The 24680-nt window shown below is 41.2% G+C and overlaps 1 protein-coding gene across 6 annotated transcripts in view; it reads right to left on the bottom strand.

The window, feature by feature from the left end:
• The window catches only part of NCOA2 (nuclear receptor coactivator 2), a 305109-nt gene that overhangs the window by 32200 nt on the left and 248229 nt on the right, over nt 1-24680 (bottom strand). For 5 of the 6 annotated variants that reach the window (XM_044245473.1, XM_044245474.1, XM_044245472.1 and 2 more), the window contains 7 exons: nt 23252-23440; nt 19646-19747; nt 19213-19356; nt 14598-14745; nt 11596-12865; nt 4395-4605; nt 2086-2292 (listed from right to left, as the gene is read on the bottom strand). In XM_044245473.1, the coding sequence (XP_044101408.1) occupies nt 2086-2292; nt 4395-4605; nt 11596-12865; nt 14598-14745; nt 19213-19356; nt 19646-19747; nt 23252-23440 (2271 nt within the window). The remainder of the gene's footprint in view (nt 1-2085; nt 2293-4394; nt 4606-11595; nt 12866-14597; nt 14746-19212; nt 19357-19645; nt 19748-23251; nt 23441-24680) is intronic. The other variant, XM_044245477.1, reaches the window with a different exon arrangement.

The raw sequence follows: 24680 nt of genomic DNA, 5'->3' as shown, positions 1-24680 counted from the left end.
TCCAGAAAGCAGAAGGAAAAATGACCTGCAATTCAACAATATTCCCACAATTATAATAACTGGGGACTCGGTCTTTTTCAGGCTTTTTCTTTTCTGAAACAAATCACAGGCATTATATGATCTTCAGAGTCTAGACATCAGTGATCTCCAGGCAGCCCAAATTTCAAAACGGGTATACTCCTGAATTCCTCCAAGAATTCAGAGCTTCTTGTGTTCTAATAAGGAGGCACTTTATTTTTAATTAAATTTTTTTAAAAAATTTATTTAATAGACAGAGATCACAAGTAGGCAGAGAGGCAGACAGAGAGAGCTCCCTGCCGAGCAGAGAGCCCGAAGCAGGGCTCGATCCCAGGACCCTGAGCTGAGCTGAAGGCAGAGGCTTTAACCCACTGAGCCACCCAGGTGTCCCTAAAGAGGCACTTTTAATAAGTCACTGGCTCCTCTGGTGTTAAAGACTGTTGCAGAGAGCAGTATTTTTTTAAAGATTTAAAAAAATTTTTTTTTTCATTTGATTTCATTTTATTTCTATTTATCTGAGAGAGAGCATGAACAGGAGGAACAGCAAAAAGAGGGAGAGGGAGAAGCAGGCTCCTGACTGAGCAAGGAGCCCGATGCGGGGCTCAACCCCAGGACCCTAGATCATGACCAGAGCCAAAGGCAGCTGCTTAACCGACTGAGCCACCCAGGAGTCCCAAGCAGTATTTTGTTTATATAAATCAACACTTTATCTTCAATTATAAAATTATTATGGCCCTTTTTTCTGTGGATATATAATGTAGCGGAGTAGTCCGTGCCTGGCACGTATGGTAGGCGCCCAATAAATATTTGTTGAAGGAATCAACGATTCTTTTTTTTTTTTTTAATTTTATTTATTTATCTGACAGAGAGAGATCACAAGTAGGCAGAGAGGCAGAGAGAGGGAAGCAGGCTCCCCGCTAAGCAGAGAGCCCGATGCGGGACTCGATCCCAGGACCCTGAGATCATGACCTGAGCCGAAGGCAGTGGCTTAACCCTCTGAGCCACCCAGGCGCCCGGAATCAACGATTCTAATATAGCACGATACACATTTCCCCATAAACTGCATCAATACCTGAAAATAAATAAATCCAAGTTTTCCCCTTAAACTGAACTCTCATTTTCAGTTAGCTGTCTAAAATGGCAATGTGTATACAGAGATTACACAACTAAGCTAAAAGAAAAAAGAAGAATACAAATTCTTTTTATAATATCTATTTCCTTCAATGCCTTTTTCCTGAATACTTCATTTTGCCAAAGAAGAAGGCTATGAATTGTGAGTTCTTCATTAGTAAACTTGGCATTCTGCTACTAGGTGTGTGATAAACAGATAGGATAGGGGGGACAGGACATGGTGGGAAAAGCAATCATTGCTGCTGAGATGATTTCGAGTATTCATTAGATGGAAGTTGGGGAACGTGGTAGCAGTGAGGATACTGACTACCACTTAGCGACTATGCAGGGGCAACATGGCAGACACCTGAAGTTATAGCAAGCCTAGGTCCAAACCAGATCACAGGCAAAGTCAACCATCTTCAAAAGGGGAGTCCTGGACCTGGTACTCATAGACCGAGCATATTACCATGTAAAGTTCTTTACTTTTAATTAATATTTTTCTGAAGAAATATATCATTTGTAAGTATGAAAAGTTGACTGCATTTTAAACTTTCATTCTGAAATTCTCCAAAAACAAATCATCAATTGATAGGAAGTTTTAAAGATTATCAGCAGATTACATGAGCTGCCAGCAACCACCAAATTATTTTACACAGAACACTATAATGTCTAGAACAGTAAACTGGAATAGAAGACATCAGCCTAGGCTATAGGATTAATGGTTAGAAACCTTGTCACAGTAATGATCACAGTATAAAATGGTCAGCTTACTGGAATGCTTTCCAATGCTTCCATACCACTCTCCCAGTGAAAGTCTGTAGAACTTTCTTACCTTCTAGTATTAGTTTCTAACATAAAAAAATCATTTGAAAAATCCTACGAGTTTGATGTGGATGAATGCATCATTAAGTGAAATAACCCACCAAGAAAGTAACAGTGCATTTGAGCCCTTACCTGTGCTACTGTTCCCTAAATTTCCTTGGTTTCCTATCATCCCTTGATTACCCATCATTCCTGGCTGAGGTATCACTGAGTAGGGACTACTGTTTCTGATTGGTGGGAAAGGTCCAGCACCAGTTGGGCTTTGCAATGTGATGTCAAGTGGTAAATTCTGGTTTGGCAATAACCTGCCCAGTTGCCCTGGTCGTGGGTTATTAAAAGCTAAGGAGAAAACAAATGAAAATTGAAGGTTAATATAGGATAATGGAAAAGAACAGCAACAGAAGCAGTCTTCAGGGAAAATGCTGTCTGTAACATATCGAAGATATGACCATCAGGGACTAACTGCCTATTAAAGAGAAGAACTCACAGACACCAAAACCATATGCAACACCAAAATGTGGACTCATAATTGAATCAACAATTCTCTTATTTGACTCTTAACAATCTTACAGAAAGAGAGGAAAAAACCTGCATGTCTTTTACCATGTATTTTCTTCCCCAACACTAATCTCTAACATGTAGTCATATTTGCTAGGTAAAACGCTCAGATGGCCCTGTCTGTTTGTGCCACTATCCATCCAAATTTAGGCACATGGCTCTGTCACAGCGAGGAAGCTAGGAACCGCTCCTGTGGAGAACGCCAAACCCAGACACGTGGGGCTTGGACGTATCATTTCTTAACTGGACTTTCCTGGGAGTAGAATTAGGTTAAAAGCATCTATTTGCCTTAGAAGTTAAAATCTTTTAAGTGTGAACTCTGCCCCCTGAAGTCAGTATTAAAGCTTTAGGGCCCTGTTTAATCTTCTAAATACAGCTTCTTTAAATTCCAGACACATTTAGATTTGAAAGGATTCCTATGGGTGGCTGATAAGAATCCACTGTGAGGTGTGCACTGCATTGTACTGTCACAGAGACAACCAATAATTTTATAAGTACATGATTAAATTTTAAAAGTACACAGATACTATAAATAAGTTTATAGAGCTACTTTGTTAAATAATATCAAGTATTTTATTTTTACTGACTTATATAAACATAGTATGAAACAGAACATTTAGAATAAATAAATTCTTAACAATTAGTAACAGAAATAAAATATTTAGAAGAATCAGGGCTCGGAATAGAAATAGTCTACGCTTAATCATGACTCCCTCAGGTTTAGCTCTCTGGTTAGCACTCAATAATCTGATTACCATCAGGAGGTACACACAGAGGAGAAAGCGTGAGTTCCCACGCCGCCCTTCATTAATGCCTCTGATTAATGAGCGTAAGCTCTCTAGTGTGCTTCTTACTCACTCCCCAGCTCTTTGACTGTGAGCGCCCATGGTCCAGAAGTACCTTCCATTCCTCAAGAAATACAAAGGTTTGAGAGATGATAACAAACACCAACTATTTTGTTTTACCCATTTCAGAATCATTAAAAATTACTTGAGAAAAGACCTAGTGACTAAAGATGTTTTGTGAATTGGTTGATGGTTGCCATTTCTGGTTTGAGAACAAAGGCTGAGCACTCAATCAGACTGTACTCAATGAGGGAAAAATCATTCTGTCTACCAAATTCACACTAAGGACGTCATTTATGTTTGTATAAGTTACATCTCTTTGCACAGGAAAGATATTTTCTTCCATTCACAACTGTTGGACAACTTCAGGTAATTATTGAGCTTGTAAACTAAGTGATTCTGATGGACAAAGAATTCATCTTAAACTTACAAAAATCTAAAGTAAAAAGAATGAAGAAAAAATGTATTTTCTAAATAGTCTAAGGTCTTTAACCTTTATATCAAATTCGTTAATGTGCACTTAGAAAACATGTATGATAAAGTTCCATTCAAACTGACATTTCTAAGATTATTTCTAAGAGACGAGATAAGGTATTTTTAATGTGTGCAGCCCATTTATTAAGATTAAATATTAAGAATTTTTAATAGCATTTTATTCCTAAAAAGTCAGCCTAACCTTCTAATTTTCTGTATTTAAAGTATCCAGTTATATACTAAAACACATAAAGTCTATTTTAAACTCCATTTCTGAAGGCAGTAGCAAAAATAAAGGGAAACATGACAACCATCCAAAGAACTTTATCTATGTAGGTCAGTCTCACTCTGGTGCTGATGAAATGAACTGCACGAGAATGTTGGAAAGCCCTGTTCACTGGAGACCATTTTGAAAGTTTTCAACAACCTGGACAGTAGATGGTGCTATTGGATTACAGAAACCTTGAAGTGACTAAGCTGTTTGTATCAGATTTTAATAATCACTGTTTCTAATGGTGATTATATGGGAATTTCTTGGCATAACCACCAATATCGCATACTCACTGCTCTGTGAAATTCGCAATGCTGTTTTCTGGGCTCCAACAGGTGCGACAGGACTGTTTTCGGCTGTGAGTTGCATGAGGTCATTGATGATGGCTTGCTTGTCAACTGATCCAGCAGGGGCGCCTGGCCTCGTGTCTGGGAAAAGCTGTGGTAATTGACTATTCTGCAAATCATCCAAAATCTCCTCCAAGTTGTCCAGCTCACTGCCAGGCTGCAGTTAACAAACAGAAGAGTTTATCCCGTCCCACCCTGAGAGTGGGCATCCCAGCCCCAACTGCAATTACAGACCCAGCTGGCCCGATGCACCACTACGGCCATGCAAAGGATGCGGGCACATGTGAGGACCTCTGGCCTAATGAGGGGCTTGATCATCTTTTAAAATATAACTGACAAAGGCCAAATAACTTAAATCTCTTAGTCCTCTATTTCCTCATCTAGAAGAGTCGTGACTGAATTAGAAAGTTCCCTTCCAGTGCTGTGCTTCATGGGCAAAGTATAAATTTCCCTTTATTGTATGCTAATAATAATAATATTGTATGCTAATAAATAATTTAATAATTTATCAGTTATAATAATAAATGATTATAATAATAATCAGTCATGAGTATATGTATGTTTCTGATTAACTCTGAGTATACTAGACTTAAGAGTCCAGGTCTAGCTTTTATGGTTAACTCTAAAAAATAACAACAATGAAAAACTCGTTAAAAAAAATTATCTAAGGCGCCTGGGTGGCTCAGTGGGTTAAGCTGCTGCCTTCGGCTCAGGTCATGATCTCAGGGTCCTGGGATCGAGTCCAGCATCGGGCTCTCTGCTCAGCAGGAGCCTGCTTCCTCCTCTCTCTCTCTGCCTGCCTCTCTGCCTACTTGTGATCTCTCTCTGTCAAATAAATAAATAAAATCTTAAAAAAAAATTATCTAAATGCACACTATATCAGTATTTTCTAGGTGGTCATTCCCTTCTAGGATTTTTTTTTTTTAAAGGGGGGGTGGTAAAATGCAAAATAAGCGAAAAATCAGCTCAAAGTCACCATGAATAGTTACACGCTGCCTTTTCAATTTGGTGTTTTTTTTTTTTTTCCCTACTCGCACTTTCAGTTTCAAACGCCACTAGCTCTCTCAGTCCGTCACCAGCTTAGGCGACAAAATATAGGGAAGCAGGATACAAACATGGTGTCCCCATACACGGCATCTATTAACCTGACTTCAGAGAAGGCAGAACAGGGTTTCCTAGGGCTTTTCCTTCTACAGAAGTCATTTCATTTCAATGACCAACATCAAAATAATAAGGTACGTACTACCACTATCTCACACCTACTACTTTTCGTCCAGAAGGCTCAACTTATTTTATATTCTTTTAAGTAGAACCTATTAGGCAGTGCCAACCACACAAGAAAAGGAAGACGTTAAATGTTAGAAGTCGTTTCTAGTGAAGAAAGTGCTGATCTCTTGGATGTGTAGGTGGAAGCACAGAAGTTAGGTAATTCCCCCAAAGTCACTGGATGGACTCTGAATCCTTGACCGTGACTATTTTGTCCACCCAGGGCATTCACATAGAATTGTTTACACCTGAGAGGAGGTCTGCTTGAAGCAAAATGCCCCACAGTTTTGTTCTATATATAATTCCTATTCCCCATGCAAAGGTTGAATTTACTAAGGTTTTCTGAAATTTATGGCACATGTAATACCTGTATGAGAAGTCTTACTGGCCATGTTTCTCAAGTTAGGAAAGAGAAACTGAAGTGACATTTTACTTGATTCCTTCTTCAGAGTCAACTAGCTTAGTAATAACCTAAAGATCCACTTTTGAGGAAATTCCCAGTGTGTTGCTGGGGCAATCACAAGACCATTTTCTAGTTTAGTTTAGCCACCCATTTCCGACAAAAGATGGAGGCATCAAATATGGGAACAATACCTCTTAGGTAAGGGCTGGGCTCTGAAGTCAGCATCCTAAAGTATAGACAGACAGAAATAAAATGATCCTGGGGGAGACACCTCACTGTACACCTGTGTCCCCTCTGAGGACAACACAGTCAGTTTCTCCTCCGGAGTGGAAACACAAAGCTGTTTTTTCAGCTGAGTCCTAAACAGTTTAGTGTGTAGCGTGTAGCGTGTAGAGGCTGTGCTGCTTTTAAAAACACATAGCTACATGTTCACACTGTTAGAGCCACAGGAGAACCCACACCCAGTAAACTCTTGTCACCCACCTCCTGATCACTCTGCTACGGTACGTACTGATGGGGTATAATGGTGGGCAGAACTGCTCACACTACTTAACCACTTCGTTGCCGCCCCCTTCCTTTCTTCTGAATGTGTATACAGGATTTTGTGCAAGTTAAATGTACAAATAAAGTGACTCCACTGCAAATCTATCTTTTATCATGTTTTACTGAATACAAAAGGTATAAACATCAGCATGAACATTTATTGTCCTCCAAGAACAGTTCCTGGAACATAGTCATGGACACTCAATCAATTAAATGAATTCCTTTAAGCATATTATCCTGTGATTTAAGAAAATTTTCCAGGATCAACTAAATTTCTCATAGAAATTCCTATAATTGCCATTATTTTCTCAGAAAAATACTTCCTAAGAATGTGTAATAAATACCCTTGTAATTATATCATTAAAATAGCTATAGACATAAGAAAGAAGTTCTAATAAACTGAAATTTATTGCTGTCCTATGAAACCAAGTTTCCCTACTATGCTGCTGCCTTGTCTAGAGCATTTTAAAAAGCGGCCCTTGAGGAAGCTCACTGTGTGTGTGGCAGAGGGGTGGGGGGAGTTGGGGGTGAAGGAGGAGGAAGGAGGGGGTGAGTAAGTAATAAGCTGCTTCTTGAGAAAGCTTTGCAGATTGCCTTGGATGAGAAACAGCCAAAATAAAAAGGTTCATATAAACAATAATAAATATAAAGTATATTATTATCCTCAATAGATGCTCTTATACTTGCCCCCAATCCCATTTATGTGTAGAAGAAAGTTTTTACAATGTAGATTAACAACAGCCTGTGTCTAGACTCCTATCTTTCTTTTTTACCTTGACTCTTATCATGCAAATAAAATTATACTTTAAACCACGTCCATCAAACAGAAAGGTAACTATCATCATAGTTTCAAAGAGTTCTATCAACAAGATTCATGATTCTTCCTTTGTAATCTACTCTTGTGTCTAATATAATCAACTGAAAATAAGTCTAAACATTATACATATAAAATGTTAAAAGATATTTGGATGGCTTGGGTGCCTGGGTGGCTCAGTTGGTTAAACCTCTGGCTTCAGCTCAGGCCCTGATCTTGGGGTCTTGGGATCAAGCCCCACGTCTGGCTCCCTGCTCAGTGGGGAGTCTGTCCCCCTCTTCTTCTGTCCCCCACCCCCAGCTTGTGCTCTCTCCCTCTCTCAAAAAACAAAATCTAATAAATTATTTGGATGGTTTAAATCAATTTATTGGTTTTTCAACTTCAAATAATTAGAAAATTTAAAATCCAATATTTTCCTTGGTTGATTTTTATTTTTAAAAAGCATGTATTATAAAAAAGCATGTATTAAAAACTGATTTCCAAATTTTAATCTCTGCCATTTTAATTGCTGACCAGATTCAACTGGGGGATCAGTCTAGTTCCGACAAGTAACTGAACACTTTTTTGTCTTAAGAAAGCCATGTGGGCACTTCTTGTTTTCTTATTCAAAAGAAATTGGTTCTTTGGATCCCCATAACTATGGGCATTATTTGAATTCTCTCAGCTCTCCATCAGAAGAATACATTATGTTATTTTCCCCACTAGAGATAATATTGTTTTGCTTGTGTTTATTTCTTGTTAATTTCTGGAGTACACATTTAACATTCATCAGACTGTCTTAAGTATACTTTAAATGTTCTTCATCAAGGACGTAAAATTCAGAATGTCTATTATAATCCCTTTGCCTGTTTGGCAATAAAATCTGACAATTATGGAATTTTCTTCTGTAATCATGTAAGTTTTAGAAGGGATAGATTTGATCACATTAAGTTTCTGATCAAATATTCCAGCTGCCCTCACCCCCCCCCAATTCTTTTAAGCTTTAATTCTCACTCAAAGTTCTTCTAGTCCATGCCTACTTTGTTAGGCATTTTCTTCACAAGACAAAAAGATTAATGCTTTCCTTTAAAATGCTTTGCCAAGATTCTTCAAAGTTTTGCTTAGGCATCTATTCGAATGCTCAAATTAGCCACATCAATTTGAATAGTTAGTTTAAACTATTTCAGGCAAAAAATGAGTCAGAAAGATTTTTATAAAAGTTCTACAAAATGAAAATTGGACTTGATTTCTTTAATTTTTCATTTTTCTGGTTTTATGAATTTTTCATGTGTCAAATCAACTTGTTCTCTGAAGGAAATATAAAGAGCACATGCATTTTAATAACATAAGTATTTTAATAAGTTATAAAACATCTTTTCAAAAATTTAAATAAAAAGTGTAATTTTACCACACTGGCCTAACATAAAATTGTTTAAAAAAAATGGTGAAAGTTTTAAAAGATGGTAATATAAATATACCCCATTTGGAGGGAAATTTTCAGGACACTGCCCATTTAAAATATGGTTTGCCTTTCTAGTGGAGCGAAGTAACAATATGTTCCTTTTAGAAGATTTCTAGGCCCTCATTAGAACTGGCCCAGTAGCATTAGAGAACCTAAGACTATCAACATGCTCCACTGGGTAAGTAAGTATGTAACTTGAAAGTCGGTAAACATATTGGAAATTTTTCAGTCACTGCTTCCTGTTGGTGACGAAACACCGTACAAACAAATGTTGTTTAAATACTCTACCCAGTAAGGAACACTATTTTAGGTATAACAGCCCCATCGAAGTACTTCCTGTCCTTAATAAGTTATAGGTAGCTTAAACACACACTCGGTTAATGGCTCTTTTCTGAGTCAAAATAACACGACAGTTGAGTGTATAATTCAGGCTCCCTAACAGTTTATCTCATTAAATAAAAAACTCGCATTCCCCTGAAATGAAAGAAAAACTTTAACAAACTGGTACAGCAGTTAAAAGGAGATACAATTAATCTGTTTTGGGAATAGAGGAGAGCAGGAGGCGAAAGAATCACTGTTTTTTCCTTAAAGTAAGTCATTCTGACTTTGATCTAAATTTAGGTAATGCATACTTCCTGTGGTAACTTTTCTTTTCAAGTTGCAATGTTTTCGATGTTAAATTTGCTCTGAAGCAGTATTTTTTGGTGGAGTTTTATTTTTAAATGGGAGTGAATGGAGGGTGAGACCAGGGACTGGGTTTCATTAAGAAAAAAAATTGTATGTGTATGTGTGTGTACACTGCTTTTTGGTCCATTCAAAATAACAGATTTGTGCTCATGTTCCCTAGGTAAGATGATTTTGATTAGAAAAATGTTTCTCCTAAACAACAATTAGAAACGGCAAGTGACTCAAAGTCTTAAAAAAATTTTTTTTCTGTGTGTGTCAGTTTCTTGTCTGAAGTTAGCGTCATCACACACTAAATATAGACATGCCAAACAGTGTCCCCCTTCCCTGACCCTCTAAGTCCCTCGGGCCTCAGGCCTGGGAATGAAATAAATTCTGTGTATGGAGGGAGGGGCCAGCCACTTAGCCAGTGAGCTAAGGTGGCCCCCATGAGTCACCCTCTTGCCCTCTAGCATGTGTTAGGGAGATCTGGGGGACAGTATCTGTGCCTGCGACCCACTCTGTATATTCTAACCTAGTAAACCTCAACACTGACAGCCATCAATACAGCTTCACCCTACACTTAATCCAAGGTATTGCTCTTAACTTTCTGCTGAAAGAAACTCTTGAGTTTCCCCCACTTAACCGATTTCACGGCATTAAAGAACAGCTGTATTGTCAAACCCTCCACTAACGTCTACGTTCCAGGGTTAATGATCAAAGATGATTATAGAATTAGGATGTTTCTCTGGTGAAGGGCACGTAGGTTTAAAAAATCATGTCTGTCTTACAGGAACGTAGCAGCTGCCAAGACATCAAAGTGAAAGAAATGAAGGAAGCTAAGTACTAAGAACCGTGGTGGATGGAGCCCAGCTCTAGGGGCGGGGGTGTTTGGCCTCAGCCTTCCTGATTCCTGCTTTCAATCCTAGCTCTGCCCCTGGGCCAGCCTCCGCTGACTCAGCAGAGTTCAAGACCGTAGCAAGGGAGTGCTGCCCTCTTCTCTCCCCATCCACACCTAGTCCCCCAAGACAGTGACACATAAACTCTCCACTTGCAAAACGAATTTCCAGACAAATTAGCGAACCATTTCAAGCAGAAAGGCCGATATGGCTTCTTTACTTGTTAACCAATCAGGACTTAAAAGATTTGAAGTCCAAGGCTGTTCCCAGGGATTAGAAAGCGAGCTGGTGATGCAGGGTGAAGTCTTGGATCATTAACCCAGCCCGACACTGAGTCCCCAGGAAACATCTTATGCCAAACCACTACATCAGAAAGAACTCTTAAAAAAAAAAAAAAAAAAAAAAGGCAAAGAAAAGAATTCTTTAACATTAACCAGAAGGTTCAGCTGACAAGAAAGAAAGGTGCGATGATACTCATTAGGTTTGAAAACCAAACTCTCATCTTAAAGAGAGAGAAAGGTAAATGGGAAATAATTCAATGAAGTCTGTCCTGACAGAGCAGTTTCAAGGATGTGATTATCTCTGATTCAGGCATCTTCTATTAACAGGGGCAGCAAACTACAGCTGCCCTGTGGGCTAAATCCTGCCCACTGCCTGCTTTCCTATGCCCTGAGCTAAGAATGGATTTTCATTTTTTTAATAATAAAAAAAAAAATCAAAAGAAGAGCATTTTGTGACCCATGAAAACTGTATCAAATCCGAAGATCAGTGTCTGTCAGTAAAGTTTTATTAGCTCTCATTTGTTTGCACAGTATCTATGGCTGTTTTTCGTACCACGGCGGCAGAGACTGGACAGTCCACAGAGCCTAAAATATTTACCACTGGCCCTTCACAAGAGAAAAAAAAAAAGGTCAGTCAGCCTACCCCTGGTCGATGGCGATGTCACTCGTTGGTAGACAGGAGTATCTTGGACAGGGAGCTTCAGTGAGAATAAACTGTCTCCACGTAGGAACAGCAAAGGAGGAGGCTTATTTCTGTCCCATCACCTGTGGCCTCCCCGTGAAAATCCTTGTTGGGTATGGTTTGGCACACCTGAGAGAACACAGGACCCAACTTACCTGCTCACTGGGCTCAAAGCTCATCTCCTCCTTCTCGGTTTTCATAGCTATTAATTTTGTGTTGCTGGCAGGGTCTGTCTTACTGTCCAGTCGCTCAAGTTTGGGGGTTATTTCTGGTAAACCAATATCTTTAGTATCATCTTTGTCTAGCAGGTAGCGAAGTAGTGCATTCTCTTTCTTCTTGGGGCTCACGGGCTCTTGTTTAACAGTCACTTCTGAGCCGGGAGCTGTGCTGTTGGCCTCCTGGCTCAGCTCTTTGCCCGTGGCTTCTGCTGTTAGCTTGGCCAAGTCCACGGGGGAGCTGCTGTCCTGCAAGAGTCTGTGCAAAATCTTATGCTTCTCCTTGAGCGAGGTTCCGTGTGTCGAGCCAGAGCCAGGCAGGCTCGCCGTGGAGTCCTTGTTTGTGTCCGACAGGGAGCTGGATAAGGGCGAAGGCTCCATCTGGTCAGATTTGGTGGTCAGCAGCTGGAGGAGTTTGGTCTGTCCCTTGCTGTCATGCAGCCGAGTCTGTCCATCGGCTCTCTCACCGCTCACGGCCTGGGGCATGCTGGAATCGCTGGTCTCCTTCTGCTCTCCGGGATGGCAGCTGCTTTCTGCTTGACCAGGTGTACCTTCAGAGGGCTCCCCATAAAGTCCAAAACAGTCTTTGGAGTCTAAGCTTCCCATCTTGCTGAGTGGGGGAGGATTCATATTAACGGGGGAGTTTTGCAAATTGCCCATTTTTAGGTCTGGTGAAGCCAGCGACGACCCCAGTGAGACCCCGTGCCCCTCGCTGAGGGCCTGAAGTGCGTTGAGGGAGCTGTTGGTGTAGCTATGGCTATTTCCTGTGCTGCTGCAAACTCCCACAGGGGAATGCAAGCTTCCTGCAGGGGAAAACTGACTGGGTGGGATTCGAGGGCTGCCAGCCACTCCGGGGCTCATGCGATGCCGTGGCGAAAGCATGGAGTTGGGCTGTCCTGGATTCATGCCAGGGCTGCTCTGTGAGGGACTGTTCATTTTGAGTGCATAGTTACTACCCTGAGGAGTGGTTGCTTGCATGCTTGACACATGGTTCATTCCCCCGGAACCGCCAAACCTGCCCATGGGCATGCCCATTTGTTCCTTTGGGCCATTGATGGGAAAATTTATATTGCTACCGAGGGTCATGTCCTGACCTGGGTTCCCACTGCACATGGCCTGATGGGCAGGGCTGCTAGAGCTAAGTGGATTCAATGGCTTCCCCATCGCTTGTCCAGTCAGATCCGGATTCATTACACACACATTCTGCTCTCTGTACGATGAGGAGAGAAATACAAAAGGAAACGCATTTAGCAAGTTGTTATTAATTTTTTAAAAAATGAGATGGCCTCTTTTCTTTAAAAGAACAGACTACATTTACAGGACAGATAATACTTGGATGAAACAATCTGCAATTATAGACAAGACTGAGCATGCATAATTCTGGACCAAGAGGGATGTTTTGCAGTCAACTCATTAAGATGTCTGCGGTTTTACAGAGGAGGTGTCTTTAAATGTGACTACTATTGGATTGAAATCGTAGTTACCAGACAAGACATGAGAGGGGTTCCAATTACATAATATCTTTCTCATTACATGGTATATTATATATATTATATATACATGGATAACTGAGAGCTTGTCCCATCTTCAAGGAAGGACCCTAATAAGCAGAGCTGTCTTCATTTATCTGTCAAATCACAATTCCTAACAGTAGACACATTTGTAAGCCCAGAGAGCTCTGAGGTATACTACTTGGCTCAAGACGGACAGCAAACTTCAAAACTGGCGGGTGGGGTTGGGGGAGCCCGCCTCAACTAGTAGGAACTCCGCAAGTACTAGAGCCAGTGAAGTTATTGAAAGTATTGTGAATTAGATCACCTTGTCCAACAGAGTCCCTTGCTGGTCAAAGCAAGAGACTCTAGCACAGACAATGTGGGGCCGAACTTTAGACTGACTGTGCTCTGTGATCTTACCCCCCAACACCCAGACAACTCCAATCCACTCCCTTACTGGTGACTCAAGGCAACCTTTCTGGGCTAGATGATTTTCCAAGCCCTATGAGCTTTAATTTACAGCCTTGGCAGTCACTTGTGAGTTACCACATGTGTTCACAAATCCAAACAAAACAGGTTTCACAAATCATCAAACATCAGCTTTCACTTAAGGGGGGTGAAATCTGGCACATCTGCAATCACTTTCAAATTGTTTCAGTTTGAGGTCAGATTTATTAACAGTTGGCAAACAGGGCTGCCTGATTTTTTTAAATTCCCAAATAAGAAAGGATACAATCGAGAAGTGTAATAAAAGGGGACTCTTTCACCAGAGCAACTTTATGTATCTTCTGATAGTACCTCATAAAGTTTTATACAGTACATACATAAATATTTACGTAAGGCGAAATGTAATAATTTCCCTAAATTTGTGCTCTAAAACAATGTAGTTTATGACATTTATTTTAAAATCAACATTCAATTTTCTGTACTGTCATTTTTTAATGGAAATGTTTATTACCTTTCAATTGAAAGACTAATGGCAAGAAGTTAACTTAAACCTGAGGGAGAAAAAGCCCTACCTAAAACAAGTCCTCTAAGTAGATATACTTGGAAGTTTCAGATTTCCACGCACAGGAGCAGAAGTCCTGCTAGTGGCTTTCCTACTTCACTGCACGTGTCCCCACTGGAGGGATGGCCCAACTTCCATTCCCTGTTAGGAGAGGCCTTCCTGTCGGAGCCCCGTGAGCAGAAGCCTGTGTTCTTCCAGCGGGGTTTTAAAAATTCACTAGTATTAAGGCACAAATTCAAGAGATAGCCCTCCTTTGCCGGTATCCTAAGTTGTCTCTTAGTCAGAAGTTAATAGCAATTTAATTTTATATTGTACCTGCGTGTGGCCGATGAACAGACATATCTAACAAGGCTGAAAAGCTCTAGGGGTATCTGTTGCTTTGGAAATATTTCCTCTTGATTTGGGGAAGGGAAAGAGTGATTTCTTAGAACGAGGATTACCTGTGAAGCATATGTAATGATATTACAAGCTGAGGTTCATTAGTAGTCTGAGAACGGATGAGTTTGCTCTTCGTTTGTGCAGCAACAAGAGTGCCATCCGACAAGGAAAAACGGTAGATTTGACTGAACGCCAATCCTTGTCTCAGCACTGTGGGCAAGCAAGGAAACAGAATTCATGTTTACAAAAACAAACAAACAAACAAACAAACAAAGAGTAAGGGGTGGGAGAAGACACACTAATAGTGATAAATTTCATTTTCATATTTTCCTACTAGCATGTTAACAAGAGTTGGAAATACTATTTCATGATATTGAAACATTTTAACATTTTAAAAGCACATTTATTTTTTTACTCAAAATACTAATAAATTCAATGCACTTTTTTTTTTTTTTAAATATGGCTTGGACCCTTGAACTATGTTCTTTTTAAAATCTTAAGTACTGGGTGCCGGGGTGGCTCAGTGGATTAAGCCTCTGCCTTTGGCTCAGGTCATGATCTCAGGGTCCTGGGATCGAGTCCTACATTAGGCTCTCTGCTCAGCAGGGGGCCTACTTCCCTTCCTCTCTCTCTGCCTGCCTCTCTGCCTACTTGTGATCTCTCTCTCTGTCAAATAAATAAACAAATAAATCTTAAGTACCATGGTAAAAAAGAGTGTAAACCATTTATTGGCTTAAAACTAGCTTTGCAATGGTATGTTTAAAAATACCAGAATGTTTTAAAATACCAAAAAACAATACAATGCATAAACACAATATCTTTAAAGATTACAATTTGCCTTTAATTTCCTTTTAAACTAATAAAAATAGGGGTGCCTGGGTGGCTCAGTGGGTTAAAGCCTCTGCCTTTGGCTCAGGTCATGATCCCAGTGTCCTGGGATCGAGCCCCACATCGGGCTCTCTACTTAGCGGGGAGCCTGCTTCCTCCTCTGTGTCTGCCTGCCTCTCTGCCTACTTGTGATCTCTGTCTGTCAAATAAATAAATAAGATCTTTAATAAATAAATAAATAAAACCTTAAAAAAACTAATAAAAATATTACAGTAAAATTTATGACATTATATTCTCTGAATATTCATCTTCAAGTTATTACTTTTCATCATCTCATAATACTAGCCCCCATTCTGTTTCTCAGAAATTTATGACATTATATTCTCTGAATATTCATCTTCAAGTTATTACTTTTCATCATCTCATAATACTAGCCCCCATTCTGTTTCTCAGTGTGTAAGGAGTATTATTTCTGTGGACAGGACTACAGGAAGTAAGAGATAAACAGTCAGAAAAGTCTCTTCAGAAGAGAAAAAGGCTAAATAGAAAACTGAAACAATAAAAGTACAATTAGTTTAATTTCTGAATAAAGAATCTGGTGTTTCCATTTCAAGGCAAGAGAAGAAAATACAACAAATCAACTAGGTTAAAATAATGTCTCTTAAAATAAAATTTCAGATTTATCTTTTAAAACAACTAAATAGGGGCGCCTGGGTGGCTCAGTGAGTTAAAGCCTCTGCCTTCGGCTCGGCTCAGATCATGATCCCAGAGTCCTGGGATCGAGCCCCACATCGGGCTCTCTGCTCAGCAGGGAGCCTGCTTCCACCTCTCTCTCTGCCTGCCTCTCTGCCTCCTTGTGATTTCTGTCTGTCAAATAAATAAATAAATCTTTCAATAAATAAATAAATAAAACAACTAAATACTGTCTATTAAAAAGGAACTTAAAGAACATCTCGATTCAGAAAAAAAGTAGACACATAATCTGGAAACCCGTTTAAACAATTTTAAGAAAACTACCATGTTTTTATCACATAATCCTCTATAAAAATTCTGTAAATTGAAGAGCTAGCACCACGAATAGCCAGATCGAGCACATTCATGAACTTTAGAAAATTGCCACAAGGGAGTGAGGGAGGGAGTCACTGACACACAGTATGGATTTGGGTTTTTCTTGGTAAAAGTTCATTTTGAGCAATTTCCCTAATGAAACCCCCTCCGCAGTTTCAGTTACATTCAGTGCTTAGGTATTTCTGCCATCAAGGGTTACATGAAATTACTCAGGAGTGGCGGACCTGGAAATGAATTACTGTGCGTATGTGTATTTTGCTTTTTGCAGTGAGTAGGTTCCTATAAGGCAGAATAAATACAATATTTATAATAGGATTCCTATTTTGAAAAACTTACAATTTTGGAATTTCATCTGTGATCCCTTAAGATTTTCTATTTCCATCTGGTCTACACCAAACATCTCTACTTAATTAGACATAGTTAAGCATGCACCTGAATTCATTTAGGAAGCTCTTCCATTTAAACACAAACTTGTAAATTTTTACTCAATGTGCTTGATTACCTTCGAACTTACCTACTTCATACGTTTGGATGCAGGGTATTTCATATGTTTTGTAGTTTCCCTTCAGTGGGTCCCGCCTGTTTAAGCCTACCACAGTGCCTGGTGCATTTCTACAAACCCTTCCATTAGGAATCGGAAGACCACAGAGTTGAGTGTAGGACACTGCTACTCAGGGCTCAAGGACACTGAATGTGTTTGCTCATGGTGATTTCTTACCCATATTTCTTATTCTTACTGTTTTTTATTATTTTTAAAAGAATTTTTATTTATTTATTTGAGTGAGACAGAGGGCACAAGTGGTGGGAAAGGGAGGGAGAGGGAGAAGGGACTCCTTGTTGAGCTTGGGCCTTGATCTCACAAACCTTAGATCAGGACCTTGGAGTCAGATGCTTCATCAACTGAGATGCCTAGGGGCCCCCTGTTGTTACTATTTTTTGGGAAAGATTTATTTGAGAGAGTGAGAGAGCGAGCGTGCATGAGCAAGAAAGAGAGGGAGGGAGAATCTCAAGCAGGCTTCACATCCAGCAGACCATGGAGTTGAGCTCGGGGCTCAATCTCATCACTCTGGAGATCATGACCTGAGCCAAAAACAAGAGTCAGAGGCTTAACTAACTGAGCTGCCCAGGCACCCCCATTGTTACTATTTTTTAAATTTTAAACCAGATCTAGTGAAATAGTAGGTTAAATACTGATCTCTGCCAAATATAGAATCTTTACTTCCTCATTCCTTCCAACTTAGAGAAAGATGCTGAAAGGCACAAATTGCTGGATTATGTACTTACTTCTAAGAAGGATAAATAAGATGAAAAAGAGGAATAAGATGAGACAAAAATAAGGGGATGGGGAGAGAGGTCATCTACTATGATTTGTACTTTTCTGTAAGTGACCTTAAAGCACAGAGTGTAAGCATATGAACACTACTGGTAAAATGCTAAGGTCACAGAGGCACATTAAATGTAAGAGGACAACCTAAAACTCTGTCTTCAATTGGGGTGTTAGGACTTTTTTTCTGCCAAAATGTAACAATCTGCCAAACCAAGTTACCAGGCACACTCTGCTGGGCCCCACTGGTCCCAGGCCTCACAGCCCCTCCCTGGTAATCCAGGCCTCCTACCCAGGTGCCCCCTGCCAGGACATGCAGTGTGCACAAGAGGACCGAAAGATCAGGAGAAGTGTCTCCTTCTCCCACTTAGCTCTGAATAAGTGCCAGGGAAAGGCAGTTTTTCTTTGTTCTCACAGATAGAACAAGAAACCAGAAGGCACTTGAGGAAATGTGATTGAGTACGAAGAGCTCCAGGAGCAGCAAAGCAGAGGGACTGCACAGCAGAGGGAATGGCAAGTTAGGCTCCAGTGCTGACAAGCCAGTCATTTCAGCTGCTTCTAGGTCCCCATCTCCAGCTCGAGTCCTAACACCTACCTCACAGTTGTGCTGAAGGTCCACAAGACAGTGTAAGGAAGGAAGATAACTGCACAAAGACTACGAGCCAGGAGGGCTGCTATTATTACTGGCGTAGGACTTCGAAATCCTGGGTTTAGTTCTAGCCATCTTGCTGATTAACTGTCAGGCTAGCTGACCTGTGACCTCACGACAAGTGACTTCATTTTTTGGGCCTTCTAGAAACATCTTCAGGGGTCATCATCTGGAAGGAGAGCCCAGGATCTCACTGTCCCCTCTACTAGGAATTCAGTTGCTCTTGCAAATTTCATTTCATTCTTATTTCCAGATTTTCCTTGATTCAGAGATTTCTTTTGATATTAACTGGCCCCTTATTACATAGTCATATTTATATACAGAAGCCTTGGGATCATAAAAAATGATCGCTTTCCTTCCCTTTCTTCTGTTTTTATGAAATGATCTCTGATTTATCTCATTCTTCTGTCCTACAGATTCTATTAAATTTTCCTTTTTTTTTTTTTTAAGATTTTATTTATTTATTTGACACAGAGAGAGAGATCACAAGTAGGCAGCGAGGCAAACACAGAGACGGGGGGAAGCAGGCTCCCACTGAGCAGAGAGCCTGATGTGGGGCTCGATCCCAGGACCCTGAGACCATGACCTGAGCTGAAGGCAGAGGCTTAACCCTCTGAGCCACCCAGGCGCCTCTTAAATTTTCCTTTGGATGGCGACATTTAGATGGCTAGATGATGCAACCACATCTAAACATAAAAAGAAGTTTCCTGAGGTGAACTTCAGGCTCACAGTTTCAGAGAAAGCTCCCGCAGGAAGCAGTCATGCAGCAATGTCAACTCCAAGAGGAGTGGCACGTGGGGACGCTCACCTTCATGATGATGCCTCTTAGCATAGGACACAGCCTCCCCTTCGTGCTGCGCGTGGAACTTCTGAATGCACCTTCTCACCAGGTCCTCCCAGCCTGGTTTCATGGCTGCCCTCATGGTGCTTGTGTCCAATGAAGTGATCTTGCCTATGAAACGACAGCAAGCATTACACCTACACACTCATCTACTGTGTCTGGAAGTGATTAGCATTTTACAAGAGAAAAATGTCCTTCTTTAGAATAGGCAGCACAAGTACATGGACTGAAAGGGCAGACAGTGAAAAGAAATGTCCCTCCCTCTCCTTCCTGCGGTGCCTCGAGGCTTCTGCCCAAGTGCCCATCACCATCCCCAGCTTCTTTGTTATCTCCTGAACAGAGCCCCTGCCTTACGAATAGGTCGATATTCTCAAATGATTGCTTTGGAGAGAAAATGTACCTTGGAGATCTTGGCGAGTAGTAAAACTTTCTGATGAGGGAAGAACTGGTCTCTCCTTCATAGGAACTCTTCTTGCCACACAAATCAAGCAGGACTGCAAATCTTCAATCACATACATTCATAGTTACCACATTAGGCCTTTCCAGTGAGTCACACAAACTCAAGTGTATTTATGACAATGCGACCTTGCCAATCAGCGCGGGAGGGACAACCGAATACTGTGCACCCTGCACCCCCCCCACCCCCGGCTTCGCCCTCTCCCTGCCTGAGTGGGAAGAGCTGGGGGACGGACAAGGGAGTGCTGTGCACGAAGAGCTGGGGGAGGTCAGGGGAGACCACTGAAGACACGGACACATGTGGCCGAAGTCCACCTACCACAGGGGCTCCAATGATCTGCAACCACCTTCCCAGGGACAGCGGGGGAGCGTGGTGGACCTCGACAAGCAGCTCATTTCAACATCAATACACAGATGATGAAAACTCAAATCCCATACTCTGCTCTGTCAAGCATTTGTTTTTTGAGTTTTTGGTTCACTATGCTTACCGGAACACTAGACGTCCCCTCTACCCAATGATGCGGCTGCCCCCAGAATGGTAACATGCACTTTCAAACCAAGAACCTCTGAGGGTGGAGGTGACCTTGGAGAACAAATCCTGGAAAGTGCAGCATGCGCCAGAGCGGCCGCGCTACTGGTCAGAATCTAGGCCCTGGCTGGCTTCTCATAGAGCCATGCTGAGCCTTCATTCCTTACCCACTCACATTGTTTTATTCATCCGTGTTCACTTCTAGAGAACAGGGAAATGTTTTATTTATCTTTGTAACATGCAGGGCACACTGTGTAGCTCTTTCAATTTCAAAATGCTGGAAAAAAGGTCAAAAAACACTCTTCACATCTTATGTCCTTGATTTATGATTGCTCGTCTTGAAATCTGGGGAAGGAGTTCTTCAAATATACCCAGGAAGGGTGCCTGGGTGGCTCAGTGGGTTAAAGCCTCTGCCTTCGGCTCAGGTCATGATCCCAGGGTCCTGAGATCGAGCCCTGCAGCGGGGTCTCTGCTCAGCGGGGAGCCTGTTTCCCCTCCTTCTCTCTCTGCCTGCCTCTCTGCCTGCTTGTGATCTCTGCCTGTCAAATAAATAAATAAAAATCTTAAAAAAAAAAATAAAAAAAATATACCCAGGAATAGTGGGTATCCCAAATATAAATGTAATCCTCGTTCTCAACATAATAAAAAGCTAAATTTCTGAGTGCACACTACGAGGCAGGCATCTTTTTTAGCTGCTTTAGAGGCTACCAGTTCATTTCGTCCTTGTGCCAGCTCTATGAGGCAGGTACTGGCATTCTCTCCATTTAACACAGGAGGAAACCACAGCACAGAGTTTCAGTAAGTTGCCCAACACCGTACAAAGCTGGTGAAGCCAGGATTCGAACCTGAGCACACTATGGCTCAGAAATCCTCCTCAGCCATACTGTTTTAACACTGAGAACCAGACTTTAAATGTACAAAAATGTTTAAATATACAGCACAAAACCACAAATTAGATCAGCTATATCTTTTTTTTCCACTTTGGAATGGCATCCTAGATGGGTGAATTGGCAGCACTTAGTATGTTGCATAAAAAGAAAAAAATATCCCTCAACATTGCATACTTACGTAAAAACTTAATTTTGAAAAAATTATGTCATCTATGAGAGCTCCATTACTTTTCAATAAAATTTAAATTACAAATTACTTTCACATTCTTAAAAAAAAAGAATGAACTACAGATCTTCCTCAACTTACAATGGGGTTACATCCTGATAAACTTATTTTTATTATTCTTTTTAAAGATTTACTTATTTGAGAGAGCGAGCGAGAGAGAGAGAAAGAGAGCGAGAGTGCAAAAGTAGGGACAGGGGCAGAGGGAGGAAGAGACAAGCAGACTCGCTGCTGAGTGTGGAGCCTGACGTGGGGCTTGAGCCCAAGACCCTGAGATCACGACCTGAGCTGAAACCAAGAGTCAGACGTTCACCTGGTTGAGCCACCCACATGCCCCCCTTGAGAAACCTATTTTCAGATGAAAATACTGTAAGGTGAAAATGCATTTACTACATCTAACCTACCAAACATCGTAACTTAGCCACGGTCATCTTAAATGTGCTCAGACACACTAGTCTATAGTTGGGCAACATCATCTCACACGAAGCCTGTGTTTTCATGAAGTGCTGACCACTCAGGTAATTTACTAGATACTACACTGAAGGCAAATAACACAATGGGTGCACAACACTCAAGTGTGGCTTTTGCTGTGGCTCGCTGTCGCTGTCCAGCATCCTGAGAGAGGACTGTAGGCATATCGCTAGCCCGGGGAAAGAGTTGAATTAAAAAATTTGAAGTATGGTTTCTACTGACTGTGTATGGCTTTTGCACAGTCCTAATGTCAAAAAACAGTTAAGTCAAACCATAGGAAGTTGGGGACGTTCTGGACTATTTAATGCTGATCATGGTTCAGGCATATTCATTTAGTCCTTACTCTGATACTGGCATTGTTGACCTCATTTCATGAGAGAAGAGAGCAAACTGATGCTCAAAGAGGTCAAAAGACTGGCCCAAAGCCAGAATTGGAAGAGGCTGAATGAGGAGCTGGCGTGTCTGATGATAAAGCCCGTTAGGTTTTCACTCCCGAGTGCCCCTCCGCACGTTCTCTCTTTCAAAGCCTCAGAGGAGAGAGGGACACTCAGCGGCACAGAATGGCTTGCTTGGAGGGCATCCGGGTGGATGCTATAGCCGCGTCCTTTAAGGGGAAGGGACTAAGAACTTGAGAGCTTGAAATCCTCTCCCTCAGTCACTCCCATCTCTATCCTCTCTTATGGATCATTCTAGTACACTGCATTCTGGACCCTGCATCCATGGATCAATTGTATGGAATCCATGAACCCCCAGAAAGTATATAAAAAATACTGTTTGTACTTGCGCATTTTTCTAGGTCTGTGGCTTGCTGCTTGTAGTAGACAATCCAGAGGAGCCTCGGATCCCCGGGAAGCTTAACTATTACCAGAGCTTCTCTAGTATGGCTGCCACTAGTGGCTAGGTAAATGTAAACTTAATAAAATACAAAATTCAGTCCCCCAGTGGCATTATTGAAATTGCAAGTGCTCAGTAGGCACATGTAGCTAGTGGGGCCTGCACTGGGCACAGAAGATACACAATACTGCCATGACTGCAGAACATTCTACTGAACAGTACTGTTCTAAAGACTTAAAAAATTGAACTTAAGGGATACTTGGGTGGCTCAGTCAGTTGGGCGTCTGCCTTCTGTTCAGGTCATGACCCCATGGTCCTGGGATCAAGTCCCATGTCAGGCTCCCAGCTCAGCGGGGAGTCTGCTTTTTACTTCTGCCTGCCCCTGCCCCCTTACTTGTGCTTGCATGCACTCTCTCTGACAAATACATAAAAATCTTTAAAAAAGACGAATTTATCACAAGAATTAAGTAGGTTAAAGAGAATGGAGAAACTATTTCTAAATTCTTCTTTGTGTGGCCACTCATTTTAGATAATTAAGTATGAAAAAAGCAGCACAAGGATAAACACACAGACATGTAAGATAGCCTGCAGATTTTGTCCTACCTTCTCCTTCTTCTTTGATGGACTTTGGTTGAGAGACCGCAAAGCACTGCATAGTTTCATATTTCTGGTGTGCTTCCTGGTTATCGTGACCTTCCTCTTCCGAATCAGGTAGAGGTTTTACCAGCATCCGACAATTGAAGGTATGGCTGTTCCGCCTAGGAAGTTCACCAGACCAGGATCCCCCATTCACTGAGGGAGGTAAAAGCAATCCGACAATTACAAACCAACACCAGGCTTGCTGCTGCCAAATTATCGAAATGATGCTGATGTTAAACAAGCTGGGAAAAATGCTTGGGATTTCCAAAATAACTTTTAACCCTCTTACTCTTCACCCTGACTCCTTCCTTCAAGGTCAAGCCTTGGTTAACTATTATTAGAACACTGCTCTTCATTTTTGGATTTTCCTTACTCTGCTGTCTTGGAAATCTGGTTCAACCTACTTGTACTTTAGATATTTTACGCCCTTTTGATATGTTATCCCTGCCCAAAAATCTGGAACTGGCACCAAGTGCCGCACGCATCAAGCTCTTTAAGAGGATGCAGACTTGATATAGTCAGGGATACGAAGGCCACTGGAACTGATGGACTAAATCTCACTAAGCAGCCCCATCTTACCCGTCTAACCAGATCCCCCACGCTGGCCAGCATAGACTTCCCCCACCAGCCTCCACACCTGGTCCCACAGGGACACCGGTGCTCCTGCCACCTTATTTGCCACTATTTCTCCCAGCCCAGCGTACTCGGCTCTGAGGCGGAGATCTCATTATCTCCTCCTCTCCCAGACCTTTCTTCCGTAGAATTTTACAGAAATTTTGGTATGTATTGTGCAAGTCAGCTGTTGCTGAATGACTCTATTTTGTTTCATGTACATGTCCTCAAGTCGACTGAAAACTCCCTGCAGAGGCCCTGCTAATATCATTTATTTTTTACCAAGGGAAAGGCTATGTCACATGTCTTCTACTTTAGTGTCAATCCTTAGAAATGTATTAATTCAAGAGAGAACGACACAGAGGAAAGACACTTTTTTGGGGAAATGGGTTAAAGCAATCAAGAGAAATAAAATTAGAGCTGGAATCAGAACCAATCCTAATACTCAGTTTGGTATCCTTTTCTTTACTGTTCTTTATGTTTTATCTAAAAAATATTACAATCAGTAGGACAATGAAAGAGGGGATCGAAAAAAAAGGGCCAGTGGTTAAGATAAGCAAACACACTCTCAAAGCTCACTCGTGGGAAAATACTTAAAAGGATATCTAGGTGCTCTGGTGAATGTGATGCTAAGCCCATAGCCACTGGGCTACAAAGGAATAAAAAAGAAAACACACCCTGGAAAGAACAAAGGAAATATCAAGTTAACTGCAAGAAACTGTTTTAGAATCACAGGAAGAACCATAGCTAGCTTTATACGTTGTGCAGACATTTGGGAAGT

The sequence above is a fragment of the Neovison vison genome, chromosome 4, assembly GCF_020171115.1.
Source record: "Neovison vison isolate M4711 chromosome 4, ASM_NN_V1, whole genome shotgun sequence".
Lineage (NCBI taxonomy): Eukaryota > Metazoa > Chordata > Mammalia > Carnivora > Mustelidae > Neogale > Neogale vison.
Note: the sequence above shows the minus strand (reverse complement) of the source record. Positions and strands in the feature narration are given on the sequence as shown.